Source organism: Necator americanus, chromosome II (genome assembly GCF_031761385.1).
Source record: "Necator americanus strain Aroian chromosome II, whole genome shotgun sequence".
Lineage (NCBI taxonomy): Eukaryota > Metazoa > Nematoda > Chromadorea > Rhabditida > Ancylostomatidae > Necator > Necator americanus.
Window position 1 is genome coordinate 20,608,050 of NC_087372.1, and position 16,188 is coordinate 20,624,237.

The window sequence follows — 16,188 nt, forward strand, 5'->3', positions numbered from 1 at the left end:
CCTTTTATCAACATTCTTTCAAGATTGTCAACTTCTTTACGTTGAGCCTTTGGGCAAGTTCATCCTGCAAAAGTTTAAATAAATCGGTAGAAAATGAGAGTAGCAAACAAATGATCACATTTGTTTTTTTTCGGGTCTCCTTTGACTTACCGCGTGTTTTATCTGATTCGGATGGTAGGGGATGCCGCTAACCTCTTCTACCAGCTTCATATGCTTCTTTTCAGCATCTCCTGCTACTTCCACTGATAACTTCGCATTAGTCTGAGATAGAGCACTCATTTAGGAAGTCTTGCGACATGTTAGGGAACCTATACCAATTCTAAAATGGAAATAATTACCGGTGGGAGATTTCTCATAGTATTTATAAATTCTTGCATCCTTTGGTAAAATCCTGGCGCAAATGCTTCCGGATCGACAGCAACAAAACAATGTCCCTAAGAACGGTATCTGATTCTTGAGAATGAATTTGAATGCTTTCTCCCCTTTAAGGCATTCTGGAGAACTCACGAGGTCTGCGGCGGTGGTAGCTGACATCCACTTGCGAATGTGCGGACCCCAGTGGGCACCGCCAAGAATTCCGCAGAAAATCTCCACCATTGCTCCAAGCCCATAACCTTTGTAACCACCTGGAAAACAAAGGCAAACGCTGTGATACGTTTTCCTTTTCCTTGGATTAAAAACATATAAAGCATGTATTGTAATGTAAAGCACTAATGTATTTCACGCTTGGGATATCGTAGCCCACCTAAAAGACGTCTTGACTAATCTGTGAACATCAAAATGTGGCTATGGTTAACGACCACAAAATGGTGCTTATCACGCCCAAAAAGATTCAAGTGCTGGTACGTGACATATGAATTTGAGGAAATTTCAAATACCCTTCAATGGCCACTGCATAATTGTCTGTAAACACATTTTGGTAGATTTCTTCACTTTAGTTTAAAAACATGAGCAGAATCAAAGCTTGGTTTCCGCCTTTTCGCGAAAGAGATTTCATGAATGCGCATCACTCGAGAAGAGGCTTCAAGCTGTCTGCTTGCGTCAGGAATCGGTTTCATACAACCGGCAGAGAGAAATGGCGCAAGAGCAGCACATCACGAAATTGACGATGTTGGGTCTCTGTGATACAATATAAAGTTAGGATTGTAGATTAGGAATATGAGCGCGGTCTCGTTCCATTTCCCCTGCTCTTGATAAAAAAAAATCTCGTGGGAACCGAAACAAATACAAGGAATTTCAGCGTTCACAAGTAGTTGTTCACAAGTTTACGCGTAGTTGTCAATAGCACACCAAACGTTTCTAGCGAATTTAACGACGAAAGAATGCTCTTGACAAATAGAAGCATAGCAATCGGATATTGGACGAAGTAGACTGAATTCGAGATCAATCAGCGAGGAAGTCAAAAAACGATGAACCGAAAGGACTTCGATCACAAGGGGTCAACACAACCCTCAAAAATCCTACTTGTTGCTACTGCCTGTAACGAACTAGGGAATAAAAACTGTTTCATGGATCAGTTCGAGAATCACACGCTACGTACAGCAAACACAACTTCCAAAAGAGCTGTGGCTATCCCTAAAAAAACTTCTCACTTTTAGCTGCTGATACCTAAGAGAGATCGATGAGCTTGAAATGATTACACAGAAGGGGTACACACCGGGAGAATACTAACAGAATAACGTTATAAAACCGTACAATCTTTGCACGCAATGTTGCGAAAGTTTTGCAACATCTAAATTAACCACTCTCGTTGCTTCTTCTGTGATCTAATTGAAGACATGATCATGGGTATAAACCAACGTACACAATTTTCTTAATGACAGTGACCCATATTCTGGTTAGGATTAAAATTTCTCAGTGCCAGAAATTCAGGAGTTCAGAGTTGAAGAACAACTCGAGGTCAGTTTTGAGAGGTGCGTAACATCTTGAACAGGCATACCTTACTTTCTCAAAATATAGCGCAAATCTTCGTTACTGCTCTGCTTACCTTCTCCTCTAGGTTTTGTTGTTTGCTCCTTACAGCAAGGATGCGAGGAAGTCAAATTGTGCTAGATTGTTTCGGTCCCTGATCCCAGTTTTAAGTGCAGGATAGCTGTCGTCAATATATCAATGTGTTCAATGATGTGGTCAATGAAATCATCGAACCACCGAGCCTCTAAGAAATTGTAATGCTAAGAGCACTGAGCAAAAGCTAAAATAAAAGAAGGGTCAAAATACGCTGTTCGGATTGACAATTAAGCAAGTAGTATAGATAAGAAGTCCAAATAAGTGTAAAATAGGCTAAAAATTACAAACTCAACACACACTAGATAAGTAAAAGTAAATATATAAGAGGGGTGCGTGAAATTTGAACGGACATAATCTCCAAATCCTCTCTTCTTGAAACCCCGACATTTGACAGTGTATTTATGTTTTCTTGTTATGCCAACGAGGTTTAGGTGAAACTTTCTTATTAGCCTCTTCTTTCTTTGATGCCATGCATATCCCATCAAACTCCTCCTCTCTCCTCGCCAAGCCTCGATATTGTTCCAAGTTGGTGGAACAGTATCGAGGCTTGGCGAGGATATGCATGGTATCAAAGACCTCGAACCATTTTCAGGCCTTTGAAAAAGACGAGTTTGTCGAAACGTCAGGCCAATTAAACAGTTTCACCTAAACCTCGTTGGCATAACAAGAAATCATGAACGGAGATAATTTTTAGTCACTACCTAGCCTACTTTCTCGTGCCGTACATTTTGGCATTGTCTCCTTATTATAGCTGGGCAATCATTAGTTCAGCTGTCCAATGAAAGTTGCGCGCGTTTCAGCCATAGCCTTTTACAACTGCTTTAGATCAGCAGCCACTGAACAACTTACTCCCAATTATAGCTGCGGAATGGACTTCATCTCAGTAAAATCACTTTCCATCGCCTATTTTACCTTGAAAGTTGGCTGAGCCTAATGCTCTATTGATATGTGCAATGGTGTATTCCTGCAGCTACAGGTTGAAGTAAGTTTATCGAGGATCCTTATACGAATACATACCACTGGACAAGGATATAATTGTGAAGTGGCGTGAGTGTCATTGGGGAGATGACTTCTTTGCTGCCTTCCCACAGTAAGAAGTCAACAGCAAGGAAGTAAACAGGGCTAGGGTCAGAGTTGAGTTGCCCTACATCTTAAGAGAAGTAGGATATACTCGCCCTGAGGTTATTGAAACAGTCAGAGTTTTCCTGGTGAAGGGAGGAACAGTCAAAAGGTACCCGTATTCAGAAAGTCAATCACCATCGATAACAGCACCGCGCGAACTCTTGACAGCGTCATAATCGCTACACATTGTCGACTCGTCAGCGAGAGGTAGCACAAGAGGGACGACCAGTCAGTTCCGATCTCGGAGCATGACAATTGATCACTTGTAATGTTTGTTGCTATACTGCCCCCTCTTTGCTGACTATATGGCAAAGAGGCGGCGCACGGTAGAAAATGTTGCTTTCGTACTAGCCGTAGCAGGCCGGCAATTATTCTGTGCTCTTAATTTCATTGCTCTTCTTTTGATAAACATTACCACTGAACCACCGTTTACTGTCTTGGGTATAAAATCCCAAGTTATCGTGGGCCATTCCACTCACGCGCACATTTTTCTGGTGCATGGACCAAATAAATTCCCGTAAAAGGGCAGCAAGCCCATCAGCTGCTCACAGCAAGCCCATAGCTGTGCAACATCGTTAAAGATGTCTTTAGTTTTCCATAGAAAACCTACGGCCCATAGCGCCAAAACTCTCAAGCTACTTCTGGAGAAATTTTCACTCTACAAAGAAGAGTGCAACCCAAATGGGTCCGAAGAGAAAATGTTTGAGGCATACTTGACCTCAACCAACCTTATAAAAGGTAGTATAAAAACTATCGAACAGAGTAGGAACTCATTGCAGTCACTGATAGACAAACTGCAGATGGAATATGATGATTCCAGAACAAAAGGCAACAAAAAGGATCTCGAAAAAGAAGTCGGGGAAATTGAAAGCGAAGCAAAATCCACTGATATCATGGCAAAAGCAAATGAAATGATATTTATGCTAGAAGGAAGGGCCAGAGAAGCAGCAAATCAAGTTGATAAATTTGCAAGGAAACTGGAAATAAAATTACACAGAAACCAACTAATAGTAACGCATCTTGAAGATGCAAATAATCGATCGCCACAAACGGTGGCGGGAAGTGCCAGAACGGCAACAGATCAAAGTAGTGACGTAACCTTCATCATTTTGATACTAGCAGATATGCGATCGAAGAAGAGTAGAACTCTCAAACCAAGTCAAATGAAACTTCCTAGGTTTTGGGGAGATGAAGAAGAATTTCCAGAATTCTGGGCAGTCTCTGAAACACTGGTACATCAGAATAAAGTACTCAGTACAGTTGAGAAAATGCTTCTTCTCAAAGATAGTCTCCGAGGAAGGGCAGAGATGTTTATCAAAGGGATACAACTAATTCCTCAAAATCATAAATGGATGGTTGAAACTATAAAGAAAAAATATGATAACAAACCTATAAACATAGCAAAGATCGTGCAGAAACAAATTGATCTTCCATGTGCAAGGAATAATGTCAAGAATTGCACATATATTTCCGCCAAAATAAGAATGTTGATTAACCAAATGGTATCGGTGGGCCAGGATATACCTTATAAACAAGGTGCTGTGTGGACAGAAAGAATACTGAAAAAGTTTCCGTACAATATTGCGAAAAAATGTCCTTATATGTATCCAAGATGTGAAAGTAGAAAACGTTATAGAGCAACTCGAAAGAGATCAACGCTAGAAAGTTCGTCGAATCAAGATTAAAAAGTCGTTTTAAGACCGCAAACACAGAAATCAAAAGGTATCAAACTCTGCATAAGTCAGAGACAAGGGAAAATGATAGATAGTGTATTTTCTGTGACAGCTCTGAGCATTCAGGGCAAAATTGCAGAACAATAACAGATATCCAACAAAAGAGGAACGTTGTGATTAACTTCAGTCGCAGTTGAAAATTTTTCAGCAACCAGCACAAAAGTAATCAGTGTAGTAGACCAAAGTGTTCGCTCTGTGGAAGGACGCGTCATCAAAACTTATGCTTTACAAGATCATCCGAGAATGTAACACATCAGCACATCAGCACATCTCACATCGATTGCGCTTTGGTAACAATGCAGCAAAAAACAACAGAGGATTCCTACTGGCGAAATAAGAGGGAATAGTGCCGGATTGCGCAATCGCGCCTTAAATGACGTTCGTCAACGAAATCAAACTCTGAATGTACATACTGAAAATCCAATTCAAAGTGATTCTTCCGTGAAAGTCGACTCTAACGACAATATCACAAAAGACCAAGTGGTGCTCATGACTGCCGAAGCAAATATGTGTAATAATAAAACAGGCCAATGTGAGCGTGTTTAACGTTTTTTGATACTGGTGCACAGAGAACTATAATAAACGAACGTACAGCAGAGGATTTTGGACTCCCAAAACTAAAAACGGAAATATGCATCATGTCTGGCATTGGTGGCCATACTGAGAAACGTTCTTCGTTGCATTGAAAATCTCTACAGTTTTTGAAAAAGAGATTCATTTAACTGTTCAAGCAAAACCCGTGATAACTAACGGTTTTCGTTCAGCATATCTTCTAGAACGAGATAAGCAGTTTCTTTAAGATAACGATATTTGTTTGTCCAATCAAAGATTGAGAGGTGAACACAAAAATCCACAAATTCTAATTGGATTAGGATTTGAGGACAGTGTTGTGACTGCACCTTTTCCTCTTAAGGACAACGTGATTGATAATGCCGATAATTACGCGATGGCATACCGTAGGCTCGAGTCCTTACAAAGACAGCTGGCCACCAACAAAGAGCAAAGGTCGTGCTACAGCAAAATATTGAACAATTACCTTACAAAATCGAAGAGGTACAGTCCAAAACGCGGCTGGCATCTATTATATGCCACACTCTGGAATGTGGAAACCTTCAAAAACAAAACCTCTCAGAATCGTATTTGATGCATCCTCGAAACAAAGAGGTAGACTATCATTAAATGAGCTAATTCACTGTGAATCTTTCGTTAATAAGATCCACCATATCTTGATTCGCAGTCGAATCAGCAGGTTTATATTAACATGCGATGTCGAAGCTGCATTCTCTCAGAGCAGAATCGTAAACGAGCACAAAGACCTTTATCGCTTTCAGCGGGTCAAAGACATCAGTCGCATACCGACAAAGGACAACATAGTTGTTTACAGATTTAAGCGTTTACCATTCAGCGTTATCGCATCTCCTAGAATATTGAATACCAGTCTGAACGTCTGTTTAAGCCGGATTTCAGACTTTCTGTGATGTTTGCTTCGCTCGCTTCACTGATCAAAGAAAAGTAATATTAGTGTCGTTTTCTATGAAATTGAACCCGTGTATCTCCAACAATCTTTCTTCCTATTTTATATTATAACTAAAGGCGAAGGATTTCATATTCTTCTATCTAAAAGCGTCAGTCCTTCATTTGGAAAACATCCGAACTTCAGCTTCAAACACTCCTTATCAGTATACTACAGACAAAATTTAAAAGTATCACTCGAAATATGGGTTTTATTCTTGTTTTCCCCCCAACAGTTATCAAAGAATGATGTTTCGCCATAAAATGACGCGAAAGATATCATCCTACTGATAAAGATAACGTTCCACGTCAGATCACGTAAACATCTTGCTACTATTTAAGTAGTCCATTCTCTGAAAACGGCATGCTACCAACTGAGGCGAACGAAGAAGGAAATACACACGCGGGGGAGTCATAAAGGTGAAAAGCATAAAGGTGCGCCCAGTGGCCACGGCTATGAAACATGCCATTTACCTTTTGCGAGATGCATACGAAGTTACTGCGCACCAATCCGACGCCGCGGGACCCGTCGTAGCCCTTTTTGTAGCTATTTGGTGCCGGCGCACCAATGCGACGCCGGTAGACCCGTCGCGCGCCCTTCTATACGTATCTGGCGCCGACGCGCCAATCCGGCGCCGGTGGACCCGCCGCACCCCATTTTATAGCTTTCTGACGTCGAGGCAACAACTCGACGCCGGTGGACCCGTCGCACTCCTCTTTTCAAATTTCGTGACTGACACACAATTTTTGCTTACTTAAATGGAAAGAATACCTCACTTTCATATGAAATAGCAAGAAAGTTTTATGTTGATAATATTTTATTGACAGCTGTAGGTGAGCAGGAAGCTTTGAAGAAGTATGTCGACTCAAAAAATCTTTTCAAGGAAATTGGTATGAACCTACGAGAATATGTCTCAGATAGTAAATGAAGGAATCCATGAGAAAGACAAATCACCTTCTGATGATAGCAAATTCTTAGGTGTTAAATATAACACAGAAACAGATGATTTTAACGTGAAAGTAAATCTTCCACCGAAAACATCACTTACTAAGCGAGATGTGGTTAGTATAATAAATTCTGTCTACGATCCTATAAGTGTAACTGCGCCATTGTTCATCAAGTTGAAATCGCTAATGCGAGAAATCTATGACACTGGAATTAAGAGGAATGACTATGTTAATCCAGTAATGACCAATAGATGGAACTCTATCTGCAAAGGATCAATGGTGCGAATATCAGCATTCCCAGGACAATTCTCACGAATGTGCGAAATCTTCACACTTTAAATATAGAAGTGCAAAACCTTCACACCTCAAAAATAGATTTACGAATATTTTGTAATTCAAGCAATCTTGCTATATCAAGTTGCGCCTTCTTGCATCATAATGACACTAACGAAGTTACGCAATTGATTAGCAGAAAGTCAAAGTTGACTCCCAAAAAATGCCGGCAAACAATTTCAAGGTTAGAAATGCTTGGAATACTCAAATGAATGAGACTGGGAAAGAGTATCTTAGAAAATCTTGACCACAATATATAATAGATCACTTTTAGCAAAGGCATTTCCGTGAATTTTTTCCATGTTCCAACACATAACAATCCAGCAGATGCAGGGACGCGACGAGGTCTTACATCATCTCAACTCGACTCACACAGCTGAGTGAGGGGGCCGCAATGGCTGGAACTAGAGCCATCTAGCTGGAAACTACGCTCTAGTGGAATGGATCAATCGATGTAATTCTACGAGATTGACATCAATTATCTACTATATAATAACGGGCTTATTCTGTCACGTGTGTCTGTGTGTGAGTGTGTGTGTGTGTGTGTGTGTGTGTGTGTGTGTGTGTGTGTGTGTGTGTGTGTGTGTGTGTGTGTGTGTGTGTGTGTGTGTGTGTGTGTCAGTCACGAAATTCAAAATGAGGAGTGCGACGGGTCCACCGGCGTCGAGTTAATGCCTCGAAGCTAGGAAGCTATAAAATGAGGTGTGAAGGGGTCCACCGGCGTCGGATACCTATAGAAGGGGGTGCGACGGGTCCATCGGCGCCAGATAGCCTTAGAAGGGGGTGCGACGGGTCCATCGGCGCCAGATAGCCTTAGAAGGGGGTGCGACGGGTCCATCGGCGCCAGATAGCCTTAGAAGGGGGTGCGACGGGTCCAAGACGTCGGATACCTATAGAAGGGGGTGCGACGGGTCCATCGGCGCCAGATAGCCCCAGAAGGGGGTGCGACGGGTCCACGGCGTCGGATACCTATAGAAGGGGGTGCGACGGGTCCACGGCGTCGGATACCTATAGAAGGGGGTGCGACGGGTCCATCGGCGCCAGATAGCCTTAGAAGGGGGTGCGACGGGTCCATCGGCGCCAGATAGCCTTAGAAGGGGGTGCGACGGGTCCAAGACGTCGGATACCTATAGAAGGGGGTGCGACGGGTCCACGGCGTCGGATACCTATAGAAGGGGGTGCGACGGGTCCATCGGCGCCGGATAGCCTAGAAGGGGGTGCGACGGGTCCACGGCGTCGGATACCTATAGAAGGGGGTGCGACGGGTCCATCGGCGCCAGATAGCCTTAGAAGGGGGTGGGGGGTCCTTAGAAGGGGGTGCGACGGGTCCATCGGCGTCGGATACCTATAGAAGGGGGTGCGACGGGTCCAAGGCGTCGGATACCTATAGAAGGGGGTGCGACGGGTCCATCGGCGCCAGATAGCCCCAGAAGGGGGTGCGACGGGTCCACGGCGTCGGATACCTATAGAAGGGGGTGCGACGGGTCCATCGGCGCCAGATAGCCTTAGAAGGGGGTGCGACGGGTCCATCGGCGCCAGATAGCCTTAGAAGGGGGTGCGACGGGTCCATCGGCGCCAGATAGCCTTAGAAGGGGGTGCGACGGGTCCATCGGCGTCGGATACCTATAGAAGGGGTGCGACGGGTCCCACGACGTCGGATACCTATAGGAGGTGCGACGGGTCCACAGCGTCGGATTGCTATAGAAGGGGGTGCGACGGGTCCACCGGCACCAAATACCTATAGAAGGGGGTACGACGGGTCCAATGGTGTAGAGTTGGTGCACCGATGATAGATACCTTTAGAAGGGGGTGTGACGGGTCCAATGGCGTCGAGTTGGTGTGCCGGCGTCGTAAAGCTAGGGACGTTGTAAAAGTTTTATAGTTGTAACCACTTTCGGCGTTGCGCTCCACCTACTCGGCTCCGCTGTTCCTCAGAAACTGGATATACACGTTCAAACAGCTGCTTAAATAGTAGCACGCTGTTTATGTGATCTGACGTGGAACGCTATCTTTATCAGTACGATGATGTTGTCCACGTCATTTCATGTTAAACATTATTCTGCCGTAACTGTTAGGGAGAAACAACAGGAAAACCCATTCTTCGAATACCACTTTCAAATCGTGTCTACACTGTGTAGGGAACGAAAACGAATGAGTGTTTTGAGCTAAAAGTTTGCGCGATTTGACGTGGAACTTTATCTTTATCAGTGAGATGACGTCTTCCACGTCATTTTATGCCAAAACTTCATTCTTTGGTAGCTGTTTGCAGAGAGCAGGAGGTATGTATGTATGTATGTATGTATGTATGTATGTATGTATGTATGTATGTATGTATGTATGTATGTATGTATGTATGTATGTATGTATGTATGTATGTATGTATGTATGTATGTATGTATGTATGTATGTATGTATGTATGTATGTATGTATGTATGTATGTATGTATGTATGTATGTATGTATGTATGTATGTATGTATGTATGTATGTATGTATGTATGTATGTATGTATGTATGTATGTATGTATGTATGTATGTATGTATGTATGTATGTATGTATGTATGTATGTATGTATGTATGTATGTATGTATGTATGTATGTATGTATGTATGTATGTATGTATGTATGTATGTATGTATGTATGTATGTATGTATGTATGTATGTATGTATGTATGTATGTATGTATGTATGTATGTATGTATGTATGTATGTATGTATGTATGTATGTATGTATGTATGTATGTATGTATGTATGTATGTATGTATGTATGTATGTATGTATGTATGTATGTATGTATGTATGTATGTATGTATGTATGTATGTATGTATGTATGTATGTATGTATGTATGTATGTATGTATGTATGTATGTATGTATGTATGTATGTATGTATGTATGTATGTATGTATGTATGTATGTATGTATGTATGTATGTATGTATGTATGTATGTATGTATGTATGTATGTATGTATGTATGTATGTATGTATGTATGTATGTATGTATGTATGTATGTATGTATGTATGTATGTATGTATGTATGTATGTATGTATGTATGTATGTATGTATGTATGTGAAGCGTGTCCGATATGAAAAGAGTGGTGACAGTGTACCGAAGAGTGGTGACAGTGTACCGAAAAGAGTGGTGACAGTGTACTGAAAAGTCCTGTTCTCATGATATATTTCACTACGTGGCGTTCAGTAGGTTTCTACTATATTTGTCAGAAATTTTAAGGAAGAAAACTCGCTACTCCTAGACATTTCCTGAAGCGTGCTCCGATATGAAAAGAGTGGTGACAGTGTACCGAAGAGTGGTGACAGTGTACCGAAAAGTGTGGTGACAGTGTACCGAAAAGTCCTGTTCTCATGATATATTTCACTACATGGCGTTCAGTATGTTTCTACTATATTTGTCAGAAATTTTAAGGAAGAAAACTCGCTACTCCTAAACATTTCCTGAAGCGTGCTCCGATATGAAAAGAGTGGTGACAGTGTACCGAAAAGTCCTGTTCTCATGATATATTTCACTACATGGCGTTCAGTATGTTTCTACTATATTTGTCAGAAATTTTAAGGAAGAAAACTCGCTACTCCTAGGCATTTCCTGAAGCGTGCTCCGATATGAAAAGAGTGGTGACAGTGTACCGAAAAGTGTGGTGACAGTGTACCGAAAAGTCCTGTTCTCATGATATATTTCACTACATGGCGTTCAGTATGTTTCTACCATATTTGTCAGAAATTTTAAGGAAGAAAACTCGCTACTCTTAGACATTTCATGAAGCGTGCTCCTAAATGAAAAGAGTGGTGACAGTGTACCGAAAGGTGACAGTGTACCGAAAAGTCCTGTTCTCATGAAAAAACCTATTACTCGAAAAAAGAAAAGACTTCGGAAAAACCTATTACTCTTATATAACCCTATTGACCTTCTTAGGCCCAAAGAAAATGAGTGAAGAGAAAATAGTGACTTGCAGTCTCTTTCGGGTATTTCTAAGGCAAAGAAAATGGTCGATTACGAAGATTTTGTTCCTGCTCATTTGTAAACTTTTCCACAACCTAAATACGTGGAGAGTTGCTCACAGTGTCGCTCCTTTGTTTCAGGTAAAATGGTCAACATTACTTTGAACGAATAAACTTTTCGATATACTATTTTGTTTCGTTTCTGTCTTTTTTTTTTAATAAATCCACATGTTGCTTATGTTCTACATCCTACATTCTACTACATATGTGTGGTATTCTGGAACAGTTAACGGAAATTTTGATTTAAAAAACCTTTAGGGTCAGAGTAATTTCAGTAGAAGTGCTGTTCAGCAGTAAGAAGAGTTGTGCAAGCGAGGGGAGCACATTGAAAACCCGAAAGCTGTAAAATTGGGTGCGACGGACAGCGTGGAACTGTTGTACAGTATTATTTTGCAGTAATTTTTTTTTTGCGTGTCGCAGAAGTTAAATGGCACGTTGCAGCCGTTTGATACCCGTGGCTACTGCGCGCGATGTTCATCACCTCTATGACTCCTCCGTGCGTTTGTTTCCTTGCACGTTTGCCTCAGCTTGGTATTGTGCTCCTCAGAAAGTGGAAACACGAATGAAACCGGCTGCTTAAATAGTAGCCAACAGCTTACATAATTTGACAAAGAACGTTACCTTTATCAGTACGATGATCTTCACATTATTTTATGTTAAACATCATTCCTTGATAGCTGTTGAGGAAAATAGGGAGAACACCCATTCTTCGCGTAATGCTTTAAAATTGTGTATATATTATATTCGAACCGAAGTAGTGTTTGAAGCTAAAGTTTGAATATTCTCAAAATGTAGAACTGACGCGTTTAGAAAAAACTATGAAATTTTTTGTCTTTATATACATTAAAAAAGAAAGAAGAAAATAACAAAACAACATGAAAACAGAACTCTTATTATTTACAGAAAATATCACTACCACTAATTTTTGAATTTCAATTTAAAAGTATATTTTGGTTAGTTGATGAAAGTGAGCGAAGCGAACACCACACAAAGTCTGAGAGTCCGGCGTAAGCCGGACGATCAGACTTGTATATCAATATCTACAGTCTCGATCCCCGAATTGACCCGAACTCGATAATTGACTGAGACTTGAAAGGATGAGATTAAGTGAGAAATTAATCGTAGCATCATTTCATAAGAATGAAAAAACTGCAAAAACGGTTTCCGAACCAAATAATCGTAAAGGATGAAAACGGAATCATAAAATACAAATCAAGAATTCGAAGTGCAAATCTACCTTTAGATACAAAAATGCCTATCTATATCGATAATGACCTCGCTAGACTCATTATTACAGACTTGCATTGCAAGTGGCAAGGGTCACATACCGTCTCTAGCTAGACAGAAATATTGGATTCCGCAGCCATTAGGAGCAATTAGGAAGTACATAAAAGATTGTACCATTTGTAAGAAATGCCAAGTTTTGTCTTTTTTTTTTCAGAGATGCCACCACTACCATCAGAGAGGGTGACAATAAGCAAACCGTTTCAAGACGTAGGATGTGATTTTATGGGACCATTTCTATCCAGCAGAAATGAAAAAACGTATATTTGTCTCTACACCTGTCTTGCAATCAGAGTGATCCAATTGCAAGCGGTAGAAAACCTTAGCACAGGCGTTTTTCAATAGTTTTATTCGATTTGTATCGCGTAGTGGTGTACCTCTTTTAGTGAGAAGAGACTGCTGATCAAATTTCAGACTTGGTCAGAAAATAATTGAAAAGTTGTTCGAAGGTGATGAAACAACAGGGAACCCAGTAATGAACTACTGTGCCTCTGAAGGCATTAAATGGATTTTTAGCCCACCAGCATCTCCATAGATGGGTGGAGTATGGTAAAGACTTGGTGGGTCTGTGAAAAGAAGTTTCCAAAAGTCAATTGGAAGAAAATGTCATTTGAACAGATGATCACTGTTGTCACCCGTACAGAGGCAATTATAAATACACGTCCACTAACGAAACTCTCAGCAACTGATCTTTCTGAAATCCCACTCAGACTTATTGATTTTCTACGAGGAATTTGAAATTTTCAATTCCAAACTCTGAAATGTCCAATTTCAGAAACGATCCCACATTTGAGCCCGAGTTGATACAGACAGTTGTTGAAGCTTTCGAAGCGCTTGCATCTTCAGAAAACATTGCAACAAAGGGAAAAATCGAACACTGAATATCTTACTATTTTACGTGACAGCCACAGACGTCAATTGAATCAGAAACGTCATGTGAGTAAAATCCCAGAAATCGGCGAAATTGTACTAGTTGAACAGTAATTACTGCCCAGAGGACTATGGGTATACGGTAAAATAGAAGATTTAGTACGAAGCGCGGACGGGATGATGAGGTCCGCTAAAATTCTAATGCCCATCCGCAAAATTTTGCAAAGACCAGTCAATAAGATATACCCTCTAGAAATTTGTTCAGTGTCTGATAACCAACAATCGGTTGAACGAAACTCTGAGATCATGGATAATGATATCCATATCCCAACTGCAATTTGGAAATCATCAAGCCAGAACCTCCAAATCTTGCGCTTTAGACGTCATTCGAGAATTCGAAACTCGACAGATCAATGACCCTTGCGTCTGCTCAATCAACAGTATCCTTCCTAATAACTGCAATGTTATCCTTGTTTCTAATTAACCATGATGATGCGCAACCAAATACCAGTATTATTTGTGATGAAGGTATCACGTTTATAACACCTCCTAGAGGACAATTTGAATTGTGCTTTGATCATAAATGCAAGTCATTAAAAAACGTTACAAAAGAAATTCGGTATACTTTTCCAGTTTCACCAGCCTTTAAGGGTAAAATTACGCCTCTACTCGAGAAATGAAGTAGATGGTTGAAAAATGCGAGCGTCAAGAGTTCTGCGCGACGTCTTCAACAATCTTGAGTAGAGCACTCTTAGGAAATCCACATTGCTGCCGTTAGGCGCAGTTCTTACTTCATCCATTGTCTTGTACTCTATTCTTGTAGCAATGATTGGTAGTGTGTGATTGGTAGTGTCGCAAATGTGGAAAACAAAGTCAGAGAAAAACTAATGTACAAGTTGAGTGTGAACTGAGTACGTTCAAACCATGTCCTCTAATTGCGAACACTTTAATAGTAGTCATTTTGTTCACTTTAGCATTCAAAAGTGCTACATTAGCTTGTCAACATGGTTACACAGGGCACACTGCAGAAATGGTGTGCGCGACAAGAGGCAAATGTCTGTTCGAATTTAGACAAGAAATATTCTTTGACAGAATAGATTCAGAAGTTTGTATTCAAATCAACCATTTAAATACTACAGTGGATATGATAAGAGTGAAAAATAACGGCATAACACTCAATTGCAGCAAACTTTCACTCTTCTTCAAGAGGCACGACGCACAATTTTTTCACACCACAAGATGCGCTCAGATGGGATTCTGCACACAAAACATTTGTAACAGAATGTACCCGAATAATACTATACCAGAATTAGATATTATCAACAATGTATCCTGGATACTTTGAGATATTATCTCAAAGTATCCAGGATACATTGTTGTGAAGAAACACGCGGCGGTAATGTCTGCGAATGTCTTCTTCCAGTGCTAGCATGCTCATTCTTGCGTCTGGTACAAGTACGAAAAAGTAGGTCAGTGTTTGAAATTGTGCGCTGCATGTAGTGGACACCAACAGTGCAGGCTGACATCGAAATAACGATGTATAGCAGAGGAAAAGAAAAATCAATGACTCTAACACCCTTTGTAACTCACAAGTACGATGAGCTAACGATTACTGCAGTTCCAATTGAAAAATCACATTTTCCTCTAATGGACAGAAGATTCGCTGTTTCCGAAAACAACGCACTGATATTCCCAAATGATTTTAGCCTTCCTGTGAAATGCGAGTCATATATACAAGCGAAAGAGGAGTTTTCAAAGAGCGAAAGTCGCATGGTTTGTACTTGTGAAAATCTAAAGGCTCCTAGAGGATGCAAATACCCACTAGGTTCTATTAGGGACCTGCATAAAGAGATCACAAATGTACTTCCCATTAAAAGCCCATTCACAGAAATAAGGTTAGAAGAAGGAAGTATCAACGCCTATACTCACTAACATGAAAGCACCATTGTTTTTGAGTCAAGCCTTATGTTCAACAGCGCACATTACATCACAGAACAATCTTGTGATATAACACTTGAAGAAATAAAAGGCTGCTATAATTGCCTTGAAGGAGCACAAGTTAAAGACTCGTGCATAACTCGCATTAATGCCTGGGCAACCATCCAGTGCTTATCTCAAGTTTAGTAACGCTCTGATACAGCAAAACTGTCATAGGTCTTGCAATAGGCATGAGATCACATTTGATCTACATGGAACACTCGTATACCATGTCAGAACTAAGCGAAGTCATGTTTATTCCGAATAAAATAGCGAAGAAAGCCCAAAGTAAAGTAGAAAGCCCGAGTACTTTGGAAAATTTGATTTACCTGATCTTCAACCACTCTTAAAAGTTCTCAAAGAACACTGGAAGTTAGTCCTCG

At 40.9% G+C, this 16,188-nt stretch overlaps 3 protein-coding genes across 5 annotated transcripts in view; 2 read left to right on the forward strand and 1 right to left on the reverse strand.

The window, feature by feature from the left end:
* Window positions 1–7: 7 nt before the first annotated feature.
* The window catches only part of RB195_018725 (uncharacterized protein), a gene marked incomplete at both ends in the record, with an annotated part of 52,940 nt that continues 36,759 nt past the window's right edge, over window positions 8–16,188 (reverse strand). Inside the window, 5 exons of one of the 2 annotated variants that reach the window (XM_013437838.2) lie at window positions 8–64; window positions 151–261; window positions 339–434; window positions 508–626; window positions 3,265–3,316. In XM_013437838.2, coding sequence (XP_013293292.2) covers window positions 8–64; window positions 151–261; window positions 339–434; window positions 508–626; window positions 3,265–3,316 — 435 coding nt within the window. Of the gene's footprint in view, window positions 65–150; window positions 262–338; window positions 435–507; window positions 627–3,264; window positions 3,317–16,188 lie in introns of those variants that run through there. The other variant, XM_064186289.1, reaches the window with a different exon arrangement.
* RB195_018726 (uncharacterized protein) lies at window positions 3,711–4,814 on the forward strand (the record flags this gene model as incomplete). 2 transcript variants are annotated; one of them, XM_064186290.1, is made up of 1 exon in its annotated part: window positions 3,711–4,814. In XM_064186290.1, one exon carries the CDS (start codon window positions 3,711–3,713, stop codon window positions 4,812–4,814), a length of 1,104 nt encoding a protein of 367 aa, XP_064042169.1. The 2 variants fall into 2 exon arrangements, with proteins under 2 accessions (XP_064042169.1, XP_064042170.1); XM_064186291.1 differs by having other exon boundaries at window positions 3,930–4,814.
* Window positions 7,284–7,661, forward strand: RB195_018727 (uncharacterized protein; the record flags this gene model as incomplete). Its single annotated transcript, XM_064186292.1, has 1 exon — window positions 7,284–7,661. The coding sequence occupies one exon, from the start codon at window positions 7,284–7,286 to the stop codon at window positions 7,659–7,661; it is 378 nt and encodes a 125-aa protein (XP_064042171.1).